This window comes from Danio rerio, chromosome 13 (assembly GCF_052040795.2).
Source record: "Danio rerio strain M-AB ecotype USA chromosome 13, GRCz13ab, whole genome shotgun sequence".
Taxonomy (NCBI): domain Eukaryota; kingdom Metazoa; phylum Chordata; class Actinopteri; order Cypriniformes; family Danionidae; genus Danio; species Danio rerio.
This window is the reverse complement of record NC_141033.1, coordinates 33,575,001-33,600,278: the sequence shown is the minus strand read 5'-3', so window position 1 is coordinate 33,600,278 and position 25,278 is coordinate 33,575,001. Positions and strand designations below refer to the sequence as shown.

At 35.7% G+C, this 25,278-nt stretch overlaps 1 protein-coding gene across 5 annotated transcripts in view; it reads left to right on the top strand.

Annotated features, from left to right (window-relative positions):
* Positions 1 to 25,278, top strand: part of wdfy4 (WDFY family member 4) — an 87,597-nt gene that overhangs the window by 28,880 nt on the left and 33,439 nt on the right. For all 5 annotated transcript variants that reach the window (XR_015506075.1, XR_015506074.1, XM_087279503.1 and 2 more), the window contains exons 20-43: positions 1,039 to 1,270; positions 1,337 to 1,488; positions 1,573 to 1,684; positions 2,229 to 2,419; positions 2,508 to 2,660; positions 3,933 to 4,006; positions 4,178 to 4,339; positions 5,106 to 5,197; positions 5,325 to 5,415; positions 7,442 to 7,644; positions 7,750 to 7,916; positions 8,948 to 9,070; positions 10,137 to 10,298; positions 10,394 to 10,567; positions 12,004 to 12,130; positions 12,868 to 13,019; positions 13,100 to 13,338; positions 14,463 to 14,584; positions 14,821 to 15,012; positions 15,178 to 15,290; positions 22,008 to 22,085; positions 22,165 to 22,356; positions 24,139 to 24,220; positions 24,303 to 24,475. Coding sequence is in view for 3 of the 5 variants with exons in the window: in XM_087279503.1 (XP_087135629.1) it covers positions 1,039 to 1,270; positions 1,337 to 1,488; positions 1,573 to 1,684; positions 2,229 to 2,419; positions 2,508 to 2,660; positions 3,933 to 4,006; positions 4,178 to 4,339; positions 5,106 to 5,197; positions 5,325 to 5,415; positions 7,442 to 7,644; positions 7,750 to 7,916; positions 8,948 to 9,070; positions 10,137 to 10,298; positions 10,394 to 10,567; positions 12,004 to 12,130; positions 12,868 to 13,019; positions 13,100 to 13,338; positions 14,463 to 14,584; positions 14,821 to 15,012; positions 15,178 to 15,290; positions 22,008 to 22,085; positions 22,165 to 22,356; positions 24,139 to 24,220; positions 24,303 to 24,475 (3,558 nt within the window). In the remaining 2 variants the exon portion in view is untranslated. The remainder of the gene's footprint in view (positions 1 to 1,038; positions 1,271 to 1,336; positions 1,489 to 1,572; positions 1,685 to 2,228; positions 2,420 to 2,507; positions 2,661 to 3,932; positions 4,007 to 4,177; positions 4,340 to 5,105; positions 5,198 to 5,324; positions 5,416 to 7,441; positions 7,645 to 7,749; positions 7,917 to 8,947; positions 9,071 to 10,136; positions 10,299 to 10,393; positions 10,568 to 12,003; positions 12,131 to 12,867; positions 13,020 to 13,099; positions 13,339 to 14,462; positions 14,585 to 14,820; positions 15,013 to 15,177; positions 15,291 to 22,007; positions 22,086 to 22,164; positions 22,357 to 24,138; positions 24,221 to 24,302; positions 24,476 to 25,278) is intronic.

The window sequence follows — 25,278 nt, the reverse complement described above, 5'->3', positions numbered from 1 at the left end:
CAACACAAACAGACGCAAGACACGAGCACACAAAAACACCTTACCCTTCACTCACACATATGCAACGTGCATGTTTCATCTCAGTGGCAACTGAAACCGAAACCAACTAGACTGAGACGGCGAGAATAAAACGCAATGCCGGCAGATTAAACACAAACACGAGTACAAGAGCACACGTCCCAAACACGTCCAGACCTCCCGCGCTCGCATCAAGCATGAGCGCGCACGGTCTGAGTGCGGTCACAACGGCAGAGTCACAATGACAGAAAAGGAGTGCTCAACCTGAGAAAACTCAAACCGAGCACAACATATATAGGACAAGATAAAAATAGTGTCTGGACTCTGCCACTAAAACAAGAATTTACAAGATCAAGAGAGGCAGAACCCTGACTTCAGATCCCAGAAAAATGTTTTTGACTTTTCTTATACTTGCCAATATCTGCATATTTTATATTATTATTATATTATTATTATTATTATTATTATTATTATATTAAAGTTATACTTAACAAAGTACTAATGTGAAATATTTAAAATATCTTAAGTTTTAAAACATTTGATTAATATATTTTAATGTGTAATTCCAAAATAAATTTAATATGCTGGTTTGGTGCTTATCTATTTTTTTTTTATATATTATACAGAACTGTAATATATTGTTTGATGAAGATACTTTTTTGTTCAAAGGGTTTTAAATAATAATAAACATTGTTCTGTCTTGTTTTGCATAATTTTTTAGAAGAATGAACAGATGATTTGAAGCTTCCCCAAATTAAATGGGAAATATATTTACTGAATCTTACTCATCTCAAAAGTTTAAACCATTATGCAAGTATATATGACATAATTATTATTATTATTTATTTATTTATTTTTTCGGGGGTTACTTCTTTTTCTGACTGATTCCTGTAGGTCAAACAGTAGATGATTCACAGGAAGTTCATAACCTAAAAATTGACACTTTGAGGAAAAAAAAAAACGTCTCCCAAAATGTTAGGCAGCATCAACAGACATAACATCTTCATGTCTTTTTTTCAGATCAAATACATTCAGCCGTTTCCTGGCCAGTCCATCTCTATGGACCCCTCTGCAGTCATTGATGTGTGTGGGATTATTGGCACTCCGTCCCTATGGAAGCAGCATGCTGCACTAGTCTGGCGGGTCGGCCCTACATATTTGTTTGAGGAAGTGTTAAGTGCTGATCAGGTGGAGACTATTTATGGACAAGGCACCAAATACATCGGCAACTACCTCGCTCTTAATGTTCAAGGTGAAAAATGTTCCGTCTTAGTTTTCAATTTTATGAAAATCTTTATTCATTCAAGTGTTTGTTTAGGATGCAAGACAGATGGTACGATGTCCCATACAAAGATGGTCTCTCCAGAGAGGATTTCCTTTGCCATAAACCCAGCGGTATCCACTATCACTACTGTAGTAGATATTAGAGATACGTATAATGAAGTGGATTGTCGCCTTATAGCCAAAGAGGTGATTTTATTTCTCTTCCATTCACAAAATCAACCATTTTGATCATTCTGTCACAATTAGTGCACATATTATTTTTAATTGCAGATGGGGATTACGTCACGTGATAATTGCACTCCTGTCTTCCTGGCTCATAATATCAGTCAGCACCTCAGCGGAACATCCCGGACGATTGGGGCAGCCCTTGTTGGTTGTTTTGGTAAAATGCAGATCCTCTGTTAGGGCTGCACAATATATCATTTTAGCATTGAAATTGCGGTGTGAAGTGCAATGTTGAATCTGGATTGTAATTTATCATTTGTATATGTTTTTGAGGCCTGTGATCTTATGAGGATTTTAAAAACTTTTAGGCATAATAAATTGTACTGTATGTAAATTTAATAGCTATTCTACATGATTCTATTGACTACACAGTATTATTTTACATATAGTTATTAAATTACCAGATCTGAATACTGTTTCACTTCTCAGGAAAACGATTAAAACACTGTTTATTTAATTAATAGTTTTTCTTTATTGTATTTATCTATGCTTGTAGATTGTTTAGTATATTTCGTGCAGATGCACTCTCATACAGAACCATTCCAATCAATTTCTAAATATAGATATTCAAGTGACCTGGTGAAATGTCAGTTTGTTTTCAATTTCATGCAGCACTATCCTCTACAGTAAAACAAGACTTTGCAGCATTTGTTTTGAAAGCAAACTTTTGAATTTGTATTATTTTTTACCTTGCTTTCCAGGTGTAAGGACCTTCAAATCGTACAGTGCTTCTAGTAGCTTCCAGTATATTGGTGGTCCTGCTGCTATTCTGAGTTTGGTGGCGATGGCTTCAGACGACAGCTCTTTATATGCCTCTATCAAAGTTCTGCTCTCAGTTTTGGAGACTAATCCTGCGATGGAGCAGGAAATGAAACGGACCAACGGGTATAAGGTAGTGCTGTCAATTAAAGTATGATTAGAGATGTACTGTAACAAATCCAAGATAGAGATTAAATTGTTTTTGCTTTGTTTGTTGGCAGCTCTTATCATTCTTGCTGAAGATGAAGGTTCAGTTGATCAGCAACAGGATTTTCCAGCTCATTCTGGCCATCGTGGGTACAATGGAGCTGGGCATTGTACCGGTTTGCATCCCAAATGTCTGTGCCTTTCAGGATGTTCTATGCGACTTTGAGGTGAGTTTTAGATTAGGGAGCTGTAGTGTTTTACTTCATAGCTACAATGTTATTTGCTTTGTGACTAGCATTATAAATGCTTTTAAACAAAGTCCCTTTAAAGCAAGTCATTTCACTCGACGGCCATCCTTGAAACGCCTCTCGGGCAGTATGCTCGGGCATTCGGTTTGAATGGGGAAACATCAAATTGCTTGCCAAGCTTGTGATTGATATTCATATTAGGAATCACCAATAATATTAAACAACAACTGTGTCTTTAGTTTCATTTCTAAAAATCTGCAGAAACTCACATCTGGTCCAAGCCCCTCCCCTAGCGTATTGTCAGTCTATAGTGATCGATGGTTGGCTCCTGTACTAGATGACGACATATAGCGATCAGTGATTACCGCCTTTACAAGTAGGCAGGGCTTTATACATAATATTGACAGTTACACTTTTCCTATTGAAAAAGATACAGGTGACTTGTCTTGTGTATTCTATAGTCTTCGTTTTAAATTAATTTTTATATTGTCTCTACAAAGCAAATGTGGTCTTTTTTAAACACTAATATTGTGAATGAAGTAAAAACTGTATTTACAGTGGATGACTCAAAGAAATTCACTTTTTGAGTGTTTTTAACCTCAGCCTAGAGGCTCTGTTCCTGTTTTTTTTTTTTTTTTAGTTATTCCATACGTGGGCTAGAAAATTTGAAAATAACCTAAACTTACTTCCTGTATGCAAAACAAGGACACGCATGATTAATGATGTGCAATTGAGTGTATTTAAAAATAATACATATATTTGTAAAAAAAAAAAAAAATACAGTACCAAAATGGGACAATATTATTGTAACTTTTTTGATTTTAATAATAACATTTTTGTACAAAATCAAGACATTAAAATGTTCAAAATGTAAATTTTTTATTAGTTTGTATAGTGTAGTGTGTATGATAATGTGTGTTGCTGATATATTTTAACTAACATCTAACCTTTATGTTTTTTAATTAACTTTAATTTCTTTTTTCTGTTGAACACAAAGGAAGATGTTCTTAAGAATGTTGGAAAAACAGCTATTGGGTTCCATAGTATTTTTTTTTTTATCCTTTTATGGATTTCTATGGCTTTTTTTCCAAGATTCTCCATTTTTGTGTTTAACAAAAAAAATTGATTAATAAATATTTAGAATCACTTGAGGGTGAGTAAATAATGAGGTTATTTTTATTTATAAAGCTATAAATAATCAGGTTATTTTTACTTTAATGTTGTTTAAATCACAGTTTTCTTTATTTGTAGGTGTGGCAGAAGGCTCCAGATAACCTTGACGTTTGTGTTTTAAATCATTTGACTGACATCCTGAAGTCATCAAGGTACACAGTAGGCTTCTGATTTCTAGTTGTTGTGATTTATATTTAGTGCAGCATAACGCGATGTGAAACACTTGGCTCATTTCCTGTTTTTCAATCACGCATAAAATGTTACTGGAAACATGTTGTGCCAGTTTGCTGTAGATACACATCTGATGATGAGTTTCTTTTTAGTGGGAGTCAACAGAATGCTGACATCATGCACAGACTCAACATGATAAACAAACTCCTGATCCTGTTGCATGATCCCAACGTGACCTGCAGGAAGGTGTCAGTCATCTGTACCATCATCAGATCACTCCTCGAGGAACATTTCAACACCACAGACATCAAGAGGCAAGGCTGTCAACTTCTGCGATTTTAGTTGAATCATCATTGCACCTCATTTTTCATGAAGTCAATCTGCAAAGCATTTAAGAGTTATTAAGTGAAGTTTATTTATAAACAAATTTCAAGAGGATCACGTGCTTATGATTGTTCACAGCTGTTCCAACTTTAGCTAATGACTGATTATCCTATCAGACGATCCTTAACTCACTATAAATAACCAGACTTTTCTCATCTTAATATCTTCATCTTGAAGAAACCCCCCCACCCAACCCTACTTTCCATCCTTTCAAACGGGCGTCACGGTGGCCAGCGATTAGCGCTGTTGCCTCACAGCAAGAATGCCCCTGGTTTAATTCCTTTCCAAACCAGACGGCATTTCTGTGCTGAGTTTGCTCGTTCTCCCCGTGTTCGCGTGGGTTTTCCCCGGGTCCTCCGGTTTCCTCCTACAGTTCAAAAACAAGTACTCTTAACAATTAATTCAAATACTTTAGCTAAACTCTGAGTACACCTTTCAGTATCCATATCTGACACTTAGCTACAACAAGCAAGAGGGGGAGTCATCGAGATCTACCTGAGCTCAAACTCCCCTCTCGCCTTGCAACGGGAGAGAGCCCAGGGCTCGAGGATCTTATAAGCTCAGGGCTCTCTCCCGGGACAGCACGCCAAACTAGCTTTATTATCAATCATCAGCTAAGTGTGAACTCTTGAAAAGAATTAACAGAACAAAATAAAAAGTAATATGATTTCTTGACATTTCTGTTTGTTCAACCAGGCTTGGACTCTTCTTAGTTCATAGTCTTTTGCCTCCGACTTTGAATGAGCAAAACACTTTCTCTGATTTGGATTTTGATGATCAATCACAAGGTACCGGTTTTGTTTTTCAATAAACCTACACACAAACCTTTGTTTGTGATTATAAATATGCATTTTTCTCCACAATGGTGACTCTTGGGGAAAAAAACTCACTCCTTAAATGCTTTCTAAACTCTAGGCTGGAGTCAAACCCCTGGGAGATCAGTTTGGATCAGGAACCAGTTGCTCTCCATGCTGTCTTCTCTAATCTTCTCGAATTCTTCTAGCATGTGAGTCCAATTTAGAAATAGATCAATGAAGTACAGCTGGGTGATTAGTTGAAAAATAATCGATATTGAAATTCAGAACCTATAATTGGTCTAATTTTCCCAGGCCAATTTTATTGATTTTCTTCCCTACTGTGTGTGGAGTTATGTGACCACACTCTGTTAAGGCTGATTTATACTGATTTATATCAAGATAACGCATATAGTCCAGCGCAGTCTTCGTGCTGTCGCATACCCACGCACCTTTCAAAAATGTGTAGCGCAACCTCTGTGATTAGTCGGTTTGGTAGCGTTAAGAGTAGCGGAAAGCCGCGGGACAGCAGAGAGCCGGTTGGAGCGAGTATTTACAAGTGTGGAGTTCAGTGGAGGAGCTTTTTTGTTTTTACCTTATGATTAAAGTTGTTGCATGTCTGCCTGTTCCTGCCTCTGAATGAGCAAGTTTTAGCTTCTTGTACACTAAGGTAGCATTTAGAAAAAGCAGAATCCTCGTAAAGAAACGCATAGGAACATAAAAGCGCACTGCCAGCTAGCGTTTCGTAAGTGTTACTACAGAGCAATACAAACAGCACGCTGAAGTATACCAATGCATGGCTTCGCGCAAGGCAAGTGTTGTGGGTCACACCGATCACTCGATGCAGATATATAAATCAGTCTTTAAAGTCTTTACAGGATATGCAAGAATTATTTTATTTAAAAGAGATACTGCTAATTTTCTACTTTTAATATAAAAAGCACTTAAAAAATTTTGTATCCAAAAGTGCAAGTTATTTATTTTAACTTTTTTAAAAGACAAAAGTGACTGTTTGTTTTAGACAGTGTGGATTTTCATTTCAGTTGAACAACATTGATGTTCAATAAATAATCACAGACAGATGTGTTTCCTTCAATTATTTTAAAATCAAGTAATGCACCCTACATTCAAAAATCTCTCATTGTAATATGTGAGCATACTCTATTTACTGTACAAAACTTGTCAAAGAGCGCAAAAAATATATATATTTATAAAAATAAAATAATTGTTCATTGCTTATAATTGAGTTAAAATGTTTAATTAATCGAGATTTTGATTTTAGGCTAAATTGCCCAGCCCTACAATAAAGAGTTTTACTCTGCGTCCAAAATAAAGTGCCTTCTTGTTGGATGGCTTGCACAAAAAGTACAGCAAAAGTATGTTTGAATTACTTTAAATAAACCTCTTGATTCCATCAAAATTCAGAAAATGGCATTTAACTTGCACTTTATTACCAATAGTTCCCAAGAGTTGATTTATAAATGCCAGTGAAGCTATTGAAGTAATTATAATATAGTATGTGAAAATTTCATTCAGACTACTCATATTCACATAATATATAACATACTTCTTTAACTGTTACAGAGTAGTTGCAAATACAAATTTTGCACGCAAAATTGACTCTTTTACTCTCTTTTCCTTGTTTTATATCATCCCACTAAAAGATACCATTTAAAAATATATATTTCTGCTGCTTGTTCAAAGTACTTATGAGCTAAAACAACACAATTCTCAAATTTTTTGGGATAACTTAATTGTTTTATGTTCAGTCAACTTAAAACTGTAAAAACCATTAAGTTAACCTAATTGACTTGCATTGAAGCAACATGAGAGGATTGTGTACACTGTAAAAAATGCTGAGTTCTGCACAATTCCTTTATGTTTTGCCAACGCAAATCAATTGTTTACTTAATTGTTTTTCCAAATTTAAGTGGATTAAACATAAAGCGATTAGGTTGTCCCCAAAAAATTTCAAGATTTGTGTTGATTTCGCTTATTTTAAATAAGTAATTTGAACAAGCAGTGTTTCCCAGTTCTGGGTTGTTGCTGGAAGGGCATCCGCAGTGTAAAACATATGCTGGAATAGTTGGCAGTTCATTCCACTGTGACGACCTCTGGTAAATAAAGGCCTAGGCTGAGAAAAAAATGAATAAATGAATGAAAAATCAGCAAAACAATTTTTTTTGAGTGTACATTGAATCATGTATTCTAAAAGTGTTCATGTTTCTCAAATGACAGTAACCAGGAGGAGGTGTACTTTGCACTGGGCTCGGATTGGTTCCTCCTCTTTTTACAGGGTCATATCCACACCAGCACCGTGATGCTGGTTCTCACACTCCTCACTCACTTCCTGTCATTTCCGAACATCCTGGCCAAGTTTAGAGAGGGGGTATCACCTGGAACATTAGTGGAGACCATGGACATCCCCACCAGTATCACAGGTAAGTCTGGATGGGATTTGAAGCTCACTGTGTTTAACAGTGATTGTTCAAAATGCTTCTAATAATGCAGGAACATTTGTATTTTTATTTTTTGCCACTTTCTAGATAATCTGAAGTGTCGCTCCTGGTCGTTTGAGTGTTTGAGCTGTATCTGCCCAGGGTTTGAAGTCCTGCAAAAGCTTCTTGTCAACCATATCCACCTGCCTCAAATTTATGGAGCTCTCGCTGCACTGCTTATTGGGAAACCTAATTTCCAGGTTCCTGCTGGACAGGTAAAGGTCACATTGTATCTAATGTAACAATATTTATCCTGCTGCATTGTACAATAACTGACCACTTTACTAGGAACAACCTGCTATTGGATTTGCAATTATATTGTGTTATGTATTGGGTTGACCTCAAATTTGCATTCAAAACAATAAGGTTGCTCAGAAATTTTGACCCTTATTGGATTAATAAAAAATAAAACCTGCACTTCCACAATGTAAAACCTCCAATTCCTCTCTCTCTGAAGAAGTGTTGTGCTCTTCTTCTGCTGGAGTAGCCCTTTTGATATGTTGTTGTGTGTTCAGAGATGCTCTTCTGCATACTTCAGTTGTAACCGGTCATTCTTTGAGTAACCGTTGACTTTCTGTAGCTTAAATCTCTCACAGCCAGATCACTCTGTGAGATGTTTAACTGAGGTCCTGACTCACTGTGGTTCTTAAAAATCCCATGGCACTGTATGTGAAAAGTCAGGGTGTGACTGGTGTTGTTGCCGAATTACTTCCATCTGCCCTTAACTGTCATGGCCTCCTAAATGTCTCTCCTCTCCACCTATAGCTGGTGTGTGGTGTGTGCACTGGCAATGTTGTACTGTGGCTGCCATCAAATCATCCAGGTGGACTGGCACGCTGGTGGTGTTGAGGAGAGAGAGACCCCCTCATTTCAAGTCATTTTCACCCACAGGATCGCCACTCACTGGCAATTTTTTATGGACTTTTCTCTAGAAACCCAATAGCCCCAAATATGGCCCCAAAAGCGGTGCTAAGTCACCAAAATCATTCCTTATTCTGATGCTTAGTTTCAGGTTCATTTGATCAGCTTGATAAAGTCTACATGCATTGATTTCCTGCCATAATGGACTGATAAGTTATTTACATTAATAAGCTGTTGAATAGTTTTGCCTAATAAAGTTGCCTTGAGTGAAAAGTATATTGCCTGTATGTATATAAATGTAATTTACCCACTCACCTTTCATTTTATGTGGTGTGATGTGAATTATGAGAAGTTTCCTACTTAAGGTTTGTCTTTTGAATGGTAGGTGGATGTTGACATGGTGCTTCAGAGTTTGATTGACAGCTGCGGTGGGAAAACGGAGGATGTTCAACTATGTGAAGATGCAGCTTGTGTTCTTTTGGAGTTGATTAAGGTTATTCTCACTAAGGTAAATGTCTCTATTTATTTTATTTATTTTTTTATTTTCTGATGTTCCGACATTTATACCCAGCTGCATGCATGCAGACCCACACGCATTTCAGGTCAATACATCCAGACCACTAGATCCATGCCAAGCCGAACCATACAGTAAATGGGTAATGGCGGATCAGTAATGGTTTTGTACTTGTAAATGAGCTATCCCAAGAATTTCGACATAAATTTTTATATGTTAGGTATTAACAATACACAAAATACTACAAATACATAATTAGTTTTTTATTGATATTCATTTTAATCAATATCATGAACCATAACATTTCTGATGAGATATTTATTTCATCTTTGTTTTATTAATGTCTACTACACACCCAAAACAAATAAGGGTCTAGATCCAGATAGGGTGCAGATGCAAGCTTAACTGCATGCAATGCTTTTAATGCACATACCTAACACCGCCCCTAATCCTAACCCCCATAGTGAGGTTACTAGCTCCATTAAGTGCAATTTTGTCTGTGATTACATGTGGACTGCATGTCTCAGCTTGCATATGCAAGTCTGCAGTCAGATACTATTAACCTCAACCCTAAACCTTACCCTTTCAGTTACCTGTTCAGTTTTATTAATATCTACTTGTACACTTACCTAAGCCTACTTCTTTCAGTTCTGAATAAACAGTATTTATTGTTGTACTGCATCACAAAAATGCTATACTACGGTATATGTATGTGCACATTCTCAGTAGCTACAGTCCCTCTCACTTGGAAGTGGTCTGAATCTGGTGTGGCCTGAAACATGCGAGTCTGTGTGTCTTCAGTTTTATATTATTGGATTTTGCAAGCAGTAGGAATTAGATGGCAAAGACTACAACTGTGCCACCTAGTGTTAAAAAAAAGGCACTGCTATGGACGTACAGCTGCATGTGTGCTTGATGTTTTACATACTATGGTTGATGTTGTACATACTGTCTGACTGTTAGCATGATAGCTGTTTGTTGTAAACAGGTTGAATGTACTACAAAAATGCTTATGCAATGGGACAAGTAAATCCAGCTCGTATTTTTTTCCTCTATAAAGCCTGTAACAGAAAGTGCAGATGGCTGGGAAGTCCATTACCCAGGCAGTGTGATGCAGTTCTTCTGCCTGGTGAACAGTTTGTTTCCTCAAGATCCTCTCTGGACGTCCCCTGATTTTCTTAGTTCTCTGGCAAGTGCTGTTTTCCCCTTTGAGACCCCTGAGGTGAGACTTTATTGGACTGTGTCGTACATTACCATATACTCAAGAGACATTGTTAGGTAGATTACAGAAGTTATATTGTACATTTTCTTCTGCAGAGCTCTACAGGTGTCCAGGCTGTGAAAGACAGTAGCGAGGGGATGGGGGAGCCCCTTCTCCCCTCTCACCCAGGCAGGAAACAGGTGTGTGACTTCATCCGCATCCTCTTGATGGACAGTCTCATTAACATTCCCGCCAAAGACGGTCTTCATCCTTTAATGCAACTGCTAGAGGTGAGGATGTAAAATATGATTTAGATGTATTTTGTGTTTGCTTGTACAATTACCGGCCTTTTTATTAAGTACACCTTACAAGTACCAGGTTGGACCCCCTTTTGCCTTCAGAACAGCCTTATCACTTGACATAATAGCATCACGCAGTTGCTGCAGATTTGTTGGCTGCACATCCATGATGTGAATCTACCAATCCACTAGTTCTGAATTACTGTTGCCTTTCTATCAGCTCAGCCAGTCTGGCCATTCTTCTCTGACCTCTGGCATCAACAAGGCATTTGCACCTACAGAACTGCCGCTCACTGGATATTACTGGATACTAGAGATGGTTATGCATGAAAATCCCAGTAGATCAGCAGTTTCTGAAATACTCAGTCCAGCATGTCTGGCACCAACAACCATGCCACGTTTAAAGTCACTTAAATCACCTTTCTTCCCTATTCTGATACTTGGTTTTAACTGCAGCAGATCGTCTTGATCATGTTTACATGCCTAATAGCACTGAGTTGCTGTCATTTGATTAACTGATTAGAAATTTGCATTAATGAGCAGTTGAACAGGTGTACCTAATAAAGTGGCCGGTGTGTATGTATGCATGTATTATTTTAATTATAATAGTTAAAAATATTAAACATTAAATTGTTACACTGCTATACTACTATAGATGTAAAAACATGACATTTTACAATACTACACAATATTGTGGTTTTATAAACCATTATACTAAGTACATTAGGAAAAAAACAATAATAATAATTATACATTTAAACTAGAAATGTTTTTAATTATTAATGTAAACATTTATTTATTTTTACAATAATAATGCAAATAATAATATACATTATATTATGTATATTATGTAATATGTAATTACATGATATTCTTGCATTCATATATATATATATATATATATATATATATATATATATATATATATATGTGTGTGTGTGTGTGTGGATATTTATGTATGCATTTATAATAATAATAATGTTATATTATTATATTTTTACATACTATATAATTGCTAGAAGAAATTAATGTGAAATTTTATAAGCCATACTATTTTTTAATAATAATGACAATTATTAGTATTGCTTTGTTATGAAATAATTTTTTAAATTTATAATAAATTTTCCACTAACTGATTGCAAACTATAAAAAATGTTTTTTATTTACAATATCATTTATAAATAATAAAATACAGCACTTGTAATGCAGGAGTCAAATCCGAGCTGTTAAACTCATCTGATGCTGTGTGTGTAAAATCTTTCCTCCATAAGGTGCCACTCTTTGCTCAGTTTTGAGGATGAGCTTCACTGCTCACAGGAGGACGATAACATGTGGTTTATACACTCAAGCCAGTGGTACCCTTGTGGATCGTAGTGAACACCTTATTTCCATGTGTTATTTTAGCATTCTGAATGCTTCATTTTTAGTTTTCCCCCGATGGAGTTAGTCAAGAGCAGAGGCAGAGCTTTCAGACTGAACTTCTGGAGTTTGTGATGGACATCATCCACATGACAGGACAGGAAGAGGGCCATTCTACACATGTGGCCAGAGATGGTAAAATACACCAAACACATACACCATTTACAATACCGGTCAACAGTTTGGATTGTTAAGATTTTTAAAATGTTTTAAATAATGTTTTTTTTTTTTTAATTTAGTTTAAAATTTAATTTATATACCTATAAAAAGGTATATTTAAAGCTAAATTTTCAGCATCGATACATCATTTGCTTTTCATTGTCACATGATCTTTCAAAATAGTTTATTTAACATCAATATATAAAATTTGAAACTACATTTAATTAAAAAAAGATTTAAATATTAGTTTTAAGATTGATAATTTTTACTGTACAGTATTTTTGATCACACAATGCAGTAAAACTGTCAAATTGTAATATTATATCAATTTAAATTAACTGTTTTCCTATTAATATAGTTTAAAATACAATTTATATTTAAAAAATAAAAAATATAATTAAAGTATATTTAAAGCTAGATTTTCAGATTCATTACTCAAGTATTCATTGCCCCATAATGCTTCAAAATAATTTAAATAACAAGAATAAATAAAAATTTGAAATATATTTAATAAAAAAGTTTTAGTTTTAATATTTACAGTTCTTACTGTATTTTTGACCACAAAAATAAAGCCTTAAAGAGCAGAATAGGGTTCTTTTAAAAACATTAAACAATCTTTCTGATCCTAATTTTATCATTTGACTATTATTGTACACTGAAAATACTTTAAGTAATGCTTAACGAATGCTCACATATCACATGTTGTCCCAAAGATCAATCCAAGTCTAAGCAGGAAGGAAAAACTGCCGTTTTGATCGAGAATGTGTCGTTCTTCAGTAAAAAGCTAGTGCAAAAAGTCTACTCTGGCATGTTTGTGGTGGAACCGCAGAACCTCCTGGTCTTCATAGCCGAACAGATAGCTGTGGTGAGTTTATCTTCTAATCTCACCTATACCATATCCTTGATTAAATCCGTATTTACGTTATATGTTTGCATTGACATCAGGCGCTGGAAAGAGCTCAGGGTCATCGGGAGGTAACGGTCAGTGTTCTGTACAAAAGCTTGAATCGAGGCCTGCTGTACTTCCTGTCACGGCCCAGACAGACTCCAGCAGAGCAGGAGCTCATCATTCAGACGCTCCACATCCTGCAGGAGCACTGGGATGTGATTATGGCAACATACAATGCCAATGTCCACTTCATCAACTGCCTCATGCACTGCCTCGTCCTTATTCGCTCTGGCAGGTGGGTGTAAAAATCAAAATGACAGAGTTTGAGATTATGAAATCTAACGTCAAATTCTTTAAATGGGCTTTTCTTATGAGCAAAGTTGCCAATTTTAATGGATAACGACAAAAAATGCCATGCTTATTTAATGTTTGAAGTATTTGTGAAGTAATAACAAGTAAAGAGAAATGTTAATAAATAAAAAATAAGAGACCAAAAAATAAGAAAACTCCTCATATGTCAGAGAAAGTTATTTAAAAATTAAAAGAAAGATGTACAAATGTTAAAAAAAGGGGGAAATATTTCACTGCATAATAGTTGGTTTCATTTCTTCTTAAAAGCAGTAGAGAACTTTAAGTAAACAATATCTATAAATTGAGGCAAACATAGCTTTTTAAAATTACAATAAAAAAAGCCACTAATTAGTAGTTTATTGAACTAATAGTCTTATTTAATGGTTAAATTGTACATTAAAATAAAGTGTGACTATAAAGATATATCATAAGGAAAAGATTTGAATCTTAAATTGTTTTAATAAAATTATGCAACAGTTATTCATTTAGGTTATGGAAAACATGAGATTATAAATAATTATTAGCCAGTATTTTGATTTGTTTTTTTATTTATGGCTTGAAATTTGTTGTAAGAAATATAGAGTATATATAGAGTAAATAATTAAAATATAAAAATGATGATGTTTTATGGTAAAACTGTATGTTTTCCAATCATTGAATAGAGTTACTAAATCTAATATCTCTGCTAAAATATGTAACATAAAGCAACTGGTTTAATATTTCGTTTTGATCAACAGTTTCTTAAAGTGCAGCATCTTCATTCACTGATTATTATCTTTTTAAACTTAATTATTATTATTCAAATGAAAATGTGTGATTTAACCCTGAAAAGTCTATAATAATATTAGATCTGTTACTAAGTAATTAGTATAGTAGTATTCGACAGAAATATACTACCGTCGAGCAGTATAATTTATATCACAATTTCTCAAATCACACTTTTATTTTAATGGTTTGTGAAGATCTGTGTTGGAAATATGAGAATAGTTTTTCTCAAATAAAATGCTAAAATTGTTGTAAAATGTCCGCTCTGGAGATAAAATACATGTGTTCACATTCTCACATTAGCTTTCCTGAAGGCTTTGGATGTGAAGTCCATAAGAAACCCTCAAGAAACATCTGGAGGCATCTCTTCCCCCTCAAGAGCAGCCGGGTGATGTCACAGACTGACATTGCTGATTCAGCAGAAGGTTAGTTTGTTTATATACAGTATGTAATTGTTATTTTCAATACTGGGTTGTGGCTGAAAGGGCATCTGCTGTGTAAATCATATGCTGGATAAGTTGGCGGTTCATTCTGCTGTGGTGACCTGTAAAATAGAGACAAAGCTGAAGGAAAATGAATAAATGAATATATTTGTTAGTTACTACTTTATTTTATTATTCCACGCACCTTAGTAAAAGTTTGATATGTTTAATATCTGTAGTGGAGTCGGAGCTGATGACGCTTGTGGAAAGCACCTGGAGCAGAGTCATGCTGGAGCGGAGACAAACACTAGAAGAAGCCTATAAAATCGACCTGTCCGCTAAATCGTCTGGCAAGGAGGGCCAGGTTTCTATGGCTGATGTGAGTCCTCTGTGGGAGGAACAGGCAACCAAATCTTGGCAGCTCTTTATAGGTCAGTCACTAAGATTGGAGATTACTGATACTTTCCGTTGCTTTTGACTGATATAAGATAATACATCAAAGTTTCATATTAATTAAACTGTATTCTGCATGTGCCAAAAGTATGATTTTCCTGCACATGCTAATGCATACAAATACACTTATCCTTTTCTCTCAGACTCTCAGAAGAAAAAAGCAAATAACAGTCACCAGAAGAGGCCAGGACTTCTCAGCAGCGCATTGCAATCTGTTCAAAAGAGGTTTGGGAAGGATTCAGTCGGCAGTGCTGAGGTAGAGAAGCACGTTTTGTAGATTATACCTCTTTGAATTTGAATAAGAATTGCTTTATTTGTCATACAGCCAGCCTTGCCTTTCTACAACTTTATCCCGATGGGCTTTTGAAAGCAGGGTTTAATATGAGTAAAGATTTACATTTTCACAGGGTTGATGATTTTCTATAGGCACTGTATGTATTTTGTGTACACTTTATATATGTAGTTTTTTTCTGTGGTATTCTTGCTTTAACTCTGTATAATTTGTAACTAGAGCCTAGTTCCAAATAATTTTTTTGTCTTTTGATACCTAAAGCACCAGCTACTGTATGAACCAGGAAAAGTGGTTCGTAAGTAACACCAAAACATTGCTTGTCTAGAAGTAAGAACCGCTTGAGTCAGGGGAAGTGGGCGAAGTTAGAGGGACCATTAAGATAAACAGAAACTTCTGACCTTATTCACGCTTGCAATCTCTGTCTACACAAATTATTGTAGGTTGCACACAATCACATGGGATTCGTTGTATTTAGATACTGCTGATGTTGGTTCACAAACCCATGAACATAGCAGCATCCTCCATTGTTGATGGTGTGTTTGCATTTGGCGCTTTTACACAAGCATTACTGTAAACGATAGCATGTACTCAGTTATGTAAGACACTATGATGGGTTTCTAGCCAGTTGAAAAGCGAACCAGTTTTCCAGCGATTTTCCAGTTGAACCAACTCTGAACCAGCAACAGACTATCTCTAAACTTGCAACGGTTAATACTTGTAGAGAAGGTATTCATGAGCAGGGTTGCCAGGTACAAAACATTTTCCAGCCCAATGACCACTCAAAACCTTCCCAAAAAGAAAGGAAAAGTAGGCCCCTATTTTTTACCTGTCCAATCAGAGTCAATGGCTGGGTTTTCATATCTTCTTTATTATTTTGTTGCATTGGTTTTTGGGTTGCCAGGTATGCATTCTGAGATCAGTATCATTTAAGACATGATTCAGTGTGGATTTTGTAATCATGAAATACTTTGGTGGTAGTGACACATTATAAAATTAGCCTGAATTAACACAATCTGCAACTTTGTATTTTTTCCCTGCAACTTTGTTTTTAAAAGAGCCCAATTGTGAGGGAAAATGCAGCCCTGGCAGCACTGTATATGAGGGATGAGATGGACAGACAGGAAGTAAGTGGTCCAGTCAATGAGAATCCCTTCACAGGTGCCCTCACGCATCCCAATGTCACCGCATCCGGAAAGTGCCACCTACCCCATGGCACTGTCTCAATCCTGTCTCTAAATCAATTTGGATTATTACAGCTGAATGCACCTCAGTGGGCAATGTAATTGATATTTGTTAATTTTTTCCATGGGAACACTCACTAGAACATTGCGTTTGCTGTTGAAGGTTAAAGACGCTGTTATTGTTGTTTTTCCCCCCCGAAACGCGGCCCACATCATTAGTTCCCACTGTTGAAGACGTCGCCATCTGGAAAAGGATGCACAGAGATATTACTCAGGCACAAGGGCATGAAATTGCTGTTTCTTTGCAACTGCTGCTATCTCCGTCTCCGCCTCAGAAACAGGGGGCGGCAATTATAGGCAGTCCCGATCCGATGGAAAACATTCATTTTGTGTTACTCTGTATCATATCAGCTTGTGACAGCCTATCAGCTGTCTTGATGAATTGTCCTGCTCAGAAATGTGCCGCTTGAAATTTTCTGAGTTTTGTGGATTCTGAATTTTTTTAAATGTACAGACGCATCACAGAGATTCTTCAATCAATTTATTTATTTATTTGTAGTTTTTTATTTGATTGAAAGTTAGCAACTCCTGAGTCAATTGAGTAAGATTTACATTAAAACCCTTTACATTTTCATTAAAATATTACCTTAATAGTTAAGATTGATTTGAAGCTATGTCTTGTGTCATAGTATTTCTTGCTCCAAAATGCCGCTACAAACACTATTATTACTTTTAAAACATTCATAATTATTCTACAACTATTATGAATATTAGATTCTTTTTTTTAGAATTACTTTTTCAGGATTTTCATCTTTAATTGATAGGAGCATAGAGTTTTGACAGGAAAGCATGGGGAGCAGAGAGCGGGAAAGGATTGGCATAGGACTTTGAGGCTGGAATCCAACTCGGGTCACTGTGAGCACCAGAGTGCATGTCGACGCACTAACCAATTAACCACTATGCCATTGGCACAGACAAGATAAATTGAAAAATATTTGATATACTACATATTTTCCGACAAGATAATATTTTGAAATTAGATTTGTTTTTCACCTTTATGTTCATATTTGTATTTGATTATTTAACTTGCAATAACAAAGCTTGCCTTTAATATTAGTTAAGTTGTTTTAACACCCATGACTGATTACTCACTGAAGCTAAGCAGGGCTGAGCCTAGTCAGTACCTGAATGGGAGACCACAAGGGAAAACTAGGTTGCTGTTGGAAGTGGTATTAGTGTGGCCAGCAGTCTGTGTGAGTCCTAATGCCCCAGTATAGAGAAGGTGAAACTGTCAGTGAGCGCTGTCTTTCGGAAGAGGCGTTAAACTGAGGTCCTGAATCTCTGTGGTCATTAAAATTCCCATGGCACTTCTCGTAAAGAGTAGGGGTATAAACCCAAATTCCCTCCATTGGCCCTTAGCGATCATGACCTCCCAATCATCCCCATCCACTGAATTGGCTGTATTACTGTTTCTCTGCTCCCCCGATAACGGGTGTTTAGTGAGAGAAGCGCCGTTGGCTGCAATCGCATCATCTAAGTGGATGCTGCACACTGGTTGTAATGTGGAGAGACCCCTCCCTCATGATTGTGAAGCGCTTTGGGTGTATGGCCATACACGATAAATGAGCTATATACTGCAAATACACAATGTACATTACATTACAAATCCATTTTCTCATCCCACCAAATTTATCATGTTACATTTTCTTTTCTTTTTGACAGAACTTCACTGTAGGATTCCATTCAGTTTGAGTAATCAATTAAACAAATGCAATGTTTAATATTTAACTAAACATTAGATCCTTTGCTCTGCTTTAAGTAGATTAAACAGTAAAAATGTTTATATTAGTTACTTAGATTACTCCATTTATTTCCATCTTTACTAGCAAATCATTTTGAAAAAAGCTTCATCTTTTTAATTGACGATTACAACCTATTTTTTCTGTTATTATTGCCTCATTTGTTTCTAATACATGATAAATCAATTTCAGCCTTTTTCAAACATTTATTTAGTTTGAAACCCAGTTTAATCCATTTGCCTGCTCTCCAGAGGACTTACCCATACTGCACAGCACAGGGCAAACTTTTCCTCTGGATTCATTTCAGATATATGCTACGAACTAATTATATCTTCATAATGGAAAGATAATTAACATAGCTAATGATCACGTTAAGTTTATTACACATTCACCAACAGCCTAAAATGAAGCTGACATTATGTTATGTTATCATCAAAGGTAGTCTTTTTCTGCGGAAAGTAATTAAAATGGAAATCAATGTGATGTTAATTGCAGAAGGGCTGCTGTTTAATGTGGCGCGCGTACAAGGCAAATAAGTTTGCTGTTTGGGTAAATGGAGTAATTAATGCTATATATTACTTATGATTTCCTAAATAAAGGAATACGATTAGGCCATGATTCAGTGTTTATCTGTCAGCACAGGGCCATAATTACTCCTGTGAACTCCTTTGTAACACTTCTTAATCCCACCATCCATTTGGCACTCACAAATGCACCATTTTCCCTTTTTTTTTCCTCTAGTTTTATAACTTGTCACTATTTCTACTTCCCCAAATTGCGTTTTTTCTGGATTGTTCTCATTTTGCTATCGCATGCAATGCAGCCAGATAGTTTGGAGGTTTTTTATATATTTGTTCATATATTTTTTTCATTAGGTCATTTTCATGTTGTATTACTTTAAAACATCTAACCATGAAAGTTGTGTGTTTCACACTAAAAACAGAAATAATAATTCCATGTCAAAATAAAATTTCTACAAATTGTTCAGAATTTATTGTTGCCTAATTATGCATACAAGTGTTTTTTCATTCATGTTAATAGTACATATTAGGAATAGAACAGTTCAAACATCGGATCACTCTTTGATTCAGTATGCATGTGCAGTGTTGTTTTAACTAACTCGATTAGATTTTTTCACTTTGATAATTTTAAATGTCTAGTTTTATATATTTTCATTTTAATTCTAAGATCAGTCTTTCAGTCTATGCTGTTTTTATATTGTATGAATTGGCAGCAAAAGAACTAGTGACCGTGGCCATTTCTTCCTTCTTAATACTACTACTAGCACAACATAAACATAAATAGAAATATCACTAGAAAGAAAACATGGTCAAGATGTGAAACTTAGGAAACCAGAAGATGTGAACTAAGAGATACAGTGTATCTGGAAAGTATTCATAGCGCTTCACTTTTTCCACATTTTTTATGTTACAGCCTTATTCCAAAATGTATTTAATTCATTTACTTCCTCAAAATTCTACAAATATATATGTATGGATATATAATAACCTGAAATGACAATGTAAATAAAGATTGTTGCAAATTTTGTAAAAATAATAAAACTTGACAAATCACATGTACATAAGTATTCTCAGCCTTTGCTTAATACTTTGTTGATGCACCTTTTGCACCAATTACAGCCTCAAGTGTTTTTGAATATAATGCCACAAGCTTGGCACACCTGACTTTGGGAATTTTTGCCCATTCCTTTTTGCAGTTCCTCTCAAGCTCTATCAGGTTGGATGGGAAGTGACTGTGTACAGCCATTTTCAGATCTCTCCAAAGATGTCCAATAGGATTTAGGTCTGGGGTCTGGGTGGGCCACTCAAGGACATTGACAGAGTTGTTGTGAAGCCACTCCATTGATATTTTGGCTGTGTGCTTTGGGTCATTGTCCTGCTGGAAGATGAAACAACGCCCCAGTCTGAGGTCAAAAGCACTCTAAAGCAGGTTTTCATTCAGGATGTCCCTGTAGGAGTGGTTTCAGTCAGGCCACTCTACCAGACAGGCCTTATTGGTGGATTGGTGCACAGATGGTTGTCGATCTGTAAGGTTCTGCTCTCTCCAAAGAAGAACGCTGGAGCTCAGACAGAGTGACAATCGCATTGGGTTATTAATCACTTCCCTGACTAAGGCCCTTCTCCCCCGCTCACTCAGCTTAGATGGCGGGCCAGCTCTAGGAAGAGTCCTGGTGATTCTCTTCCACTTACGAATGATGGAGATCCTCACCGGAACTTTCAGAGCATCAGAACCTTTTTGTAACCTTCCCCAGCCTTATGTTACTGCTGAAACATCTTAAGAATGATCAGTGAAAACAGAATATACCTGAGCTCGATTTAGAGCTTCACGCCAAAGGCTGTGAATTCTTCTGTACATGTGATTTTTTTAGGTTTTTTATTTTTTATAAATTTGCAACAATTTCAAAAATCTTATTTCACATTGTCATTATGGGGTATTGTGGGTATAATTTTGAGGAAGTGAATTCATTTAGTCCATGTTGGAATAAGGCTGTAACATAAAAAAATGTGGAAAAAGTGAAGCGCTATGAGTAATTCCAGATGCACTATATATAATTCATTATAACTAAAGTAAAAACCCTACGTTCAGTGCTGCTTTTACGATTATAAACAGAACACAGCACTTTGTTTATAAGGCATTATGCATGAATTATAACACACCAAAGGGATAGTTCACCACAAAGTTAAGATTTTGCAATATTCTACTCACTCGTGACATGGTCCACCCATAACATGGTCCAGTTTGAGTTTATTGTGTTTAGTTGTACAAAAGAAGATAATTTGTGGAATGTTACCAACCTGTAACCAATGACTTCCATAGTATTTGTTTTTCTTACTATGGATATCAGTGTCTTTCAACAATCTTCAAAATATCTTCATTTGTGTTCAACACAACAAAAAAACAGCAACCTCAAACTGATTTGGAACAAGTCAAGGGTAAATGATGTAAGCAATGGGATAATGTTCATGTTTTGGGTGAACTATCCCTTTAAGAATACCATTATAAATACAAGTTTGATAGACAGCACTTTGATAGTAATATCAACACTCTGGTAGTGTTAGCACTGATTTTATTTTAGCCATAAGAAAGTTATATTTTATTTTATAGACACTGTTTGACTTCACCATGACTTGGTTTTGAACTGTGTACAATCACACCCTAGAAAACATCAATAATAAATATCTCCCCAGTCAATTTCAGTTGGAAAAAACTGAATCTTAGTCATATTTTGTGGCAGTCCGGTCGTCTTCGAGTTTAGTCGTGGTCTCTGATCTGTAGTCAGTGTTGTGTCGTCTCTGAGAGGACACCACTGTGATGATTGCTTTAATGAGGCTTTAAGTAAATCTGGATATGAGCAGGTCGGCGGTGAAGTACACAGGCTTCCTGAAGGGCTAATGCCTATCAGTACAATAAATCAGCAGGACACAGAGCATGCAGCCACCTCACACTGTGCTTATATTATACTTTAAGTTAATTAGAGCACACTGAGGACTATTGGAGACAGCTTTATTGTATGGTTAAATAGCCACTAGCTTGTTTTTCCCACATGAATGCAATTTAGGAAATGTTATTGTAACTGTGTGCAAACCTAATAGCTACAGAGGAGCGTTTGCACACATATAGCTGTCTGCTTCATCACCTTTATAATGCGTGTGCCTTTTGTGTGTGCTTGTTTCCTTTAGGGCTTCGTGTTGGATATGGAAGCTTACTGGCAAACTTGTGAGACCATATTTGACAGCATGCTGAGGAGTCACATTCAAGTGTGTTTTTAGTTTGTTGGTACTTATAATGTTGCTTCATTTGACAGTATTCATTATTTTGCTCTTTTGTTTTGTGTAGATGATGCACAGTGAGAATGATCGCATGGCCATTCAGTGGCTGAGAATAGAGGAAGAGCTGCTCCGAGAGAGAGGTCTGTTTGGGCCTGGTCCTGGAGTTTTCCTCAAGCGAGGCTGGGTGCAGGACACCGCTGAGGGCCGCAACCGCACACGCTCCCGGATACGCAGAAAGCAACAACGGCGCTCCAAAAAGGTGGATTTTTAATGCTGCTGTAGCTGTTAATATTTGACAGCATAAGAAAAAGTGATCACCGATTTTGGAAATAATAATAACAATAACAGCAACAGTTATTATTAGTATTATTAAAAATATTGATAACATAATTTTCTCAGCAGTGAAGTAAAAGAAAGATTAAATTAAAATATTAATTTTATTTTGGTTTATTGTATTTAATAGTAATAGTAGTAGTAGTAGTAGTAGTAGTAGAAGTACTAGTAGTAGTAGCAGTGGTGTAAAGTAACAAAATACAAATACTCAAATGACTGTAATTGAGAAGTTTCTCTCAGGAATTGTAGTTTACTAAGTAGTTTTATGTGTACTTTTACTTTCCCTTGAGTACATTTTTAGTGCAGTATCAGTACTTTTACTCCACTACTTATCTTCAACCTGCAATCTCTACTTTATTTTTTTTTTGTCTATGGGGATTAAAATTTCAGTTCTGTGATTCCTGTCCAATCAAATCTCACATAGAAGAGGTAAATCGCATCTTACTGAGCTACCTCAAGACATGGGCGATTTATAATTGCAGCAAAAAGCATTAAAAGTGTCCAAGAAGATGTCCAAAATCTTTACACGCATTGATCCAGAGACTGTTTAGATGCATGTCACTGATGAGAAAATGATTTACTGTATGAAGATCGAAACGGCCTTAAACACCCAACAGGCACAAGACTTCAACATAACATCAGATTGATGTTGTACCCTAATGTCGTGGGGACGTTGCATTTTGTTTGGAAATGAAAACCAGAATTCGTTAGGCTGATGTTAAAGTTCAAACTAAAATCAACCAAATATCAATGTTTAATGATGTTACAGCTTATATTGTGTGGACGTTACCACTATGACGTCTATCAGATGTTGGATTTTGGTTGTCATAGCTGATGCATACATGTCAGTATTTAGCATTAATATGACGTTGGTTTAAGATGTTGGTTCGACGTTGGATTTAGGTCACTTTCTAACACAACCTAAAATCAACCAAATATCAAAGTCATTTGACGTCGCTATTGGACATAAAAATTACGTCCTTAGACGCTGGCTAGACCATGAATTTTGGTAACCTGACATCACAACCTAAATCGGAAAAACCCTCTTATGACATTGTGTGCACACTGGGAAATAACTAGGAGCACAACAGAATGTTAAGTTTGCACACATCCACAAATTTCATGTATATGTATCATTGTTTTATAGCATAATACTCAATACTCACTACTTGAGTACTTTTGAAAGATTTTTACTTTTACTTTTGAAGACTTTTTACTCCTGCTTTAAGTAATATTTACAACAGATGCTTTTACTCTACTTGCACTACATTTTTAGGCAATTAATGGTACTTTTACTTAAGTATGATTTTTTGAGTAGTAGTAGTAATAATAATAATAATCTAATAATAGTAATAATAATAGTATAATATAGTTCTAATAATAATAATCTAATGATAGTAAAAAAATAAATAATAATAATAATAATAATAATAATAATAATGTTGAGATAACAAATTTTGACATTACAGTAAAAAAAGATTTTTTTATCATTTGTTTTTTGCACTTTTTAAAATAACAATAATAGATTATTATTAAAATAAAAAAATGAAAGCATGTTATTATGTCAAGATTCATCATTACAAACATCTTTTTAAAAAAATTTATCTTATATTTTATTGTCATTTCTTTCATAGTTTTTAAATGTGAAAGTTGATTAATTTATTATTAAATTCAACTAAAAAGCTTTTTATTTATTTATTATAAATAGATTCCAACACTGACGTCAGGTCTCATCCAGAAGAATTTTGTGGAAGAAAGCAAAGGACCTGTTGAAACTGATGCAGATTCAGGTATATTTTAATGTCGATTTTGTGATTGGTGAAATAACATGTTAAGTACTGTTTCAAACTGGGTATTCTCTGTGTGTTCCAGACCCCAGGATCCTGTGTGAGGCAAGCGGGGTGGTTGAGGAGGAGCCTGGTTTAGACTGTGAGCATTTGACCTTCTTCCCTGTGCTGAATGATGCCTCACTGACCCCTGATGATTTCTCAGAGCAGTGCATGGACACTCAGCTCATACTGAACGAGCTGAAGCCCAGTGAAGAGGTGAGGGTGACCCTTTGTCCTCCTGGAGACACATTTCTTTACCAGTTCCACAGGTTCACAGGACATTTTTTCAGATTTTGTGTTCTTTTTTGTATGCACCAATATTTGCACCATTTCTACTGTTGGTTAGCAGCTAAAATACAGACCCCAATCTTAAGAATTTATTGCTTTTTTAACCTCAATCTTTCTAATTTGCATAAAGGGAATACTGGGAGAAACAAAGAGAAGGTTTAGCGTTTACCTATGATACAGTGGGATTTACAGTTTTTATTTGCTGAACATAAAGGATCTCTTCTATATTAGCAAAATATTAGCAATACCAAATTCATAAACAAAATATTTTGTCAAATACAACATATATTGTATGGTGTTTTGTTTTCATTGTAAAACATTAAATGTCTTGGTAAAGGCCAAAGATTATTGGGAGATTTTAAAATACAGAAATTACAAAATGCACTCACCGGCCACTTTATTAGGTATACCTTATCAGTACCGGGTTGGACCCCCTTTTGCATTCAGAACTGCCTTAATCCTTCGAAGCATAGATTCAACAAGGTGCTGGAAATATTTCTCAGAGATTGATAGCATCACGCAGTTGTTGCAGATTTGTCAGCTGCACATCCATAAAGCAAATCACCTGTTCCACCACATCCCAAAGGTGCTCTATTGGATTAAGATCTGGTGATTGTGGAGGCCATTTGAATTTAGTAAACTGATTGTCAGGTTCAAGAAACCAGTCTGAGATGATTTACACTTTATAACATGGCGCGTCATCCAGCTGGAAGTAGCCATCAGATGATTGT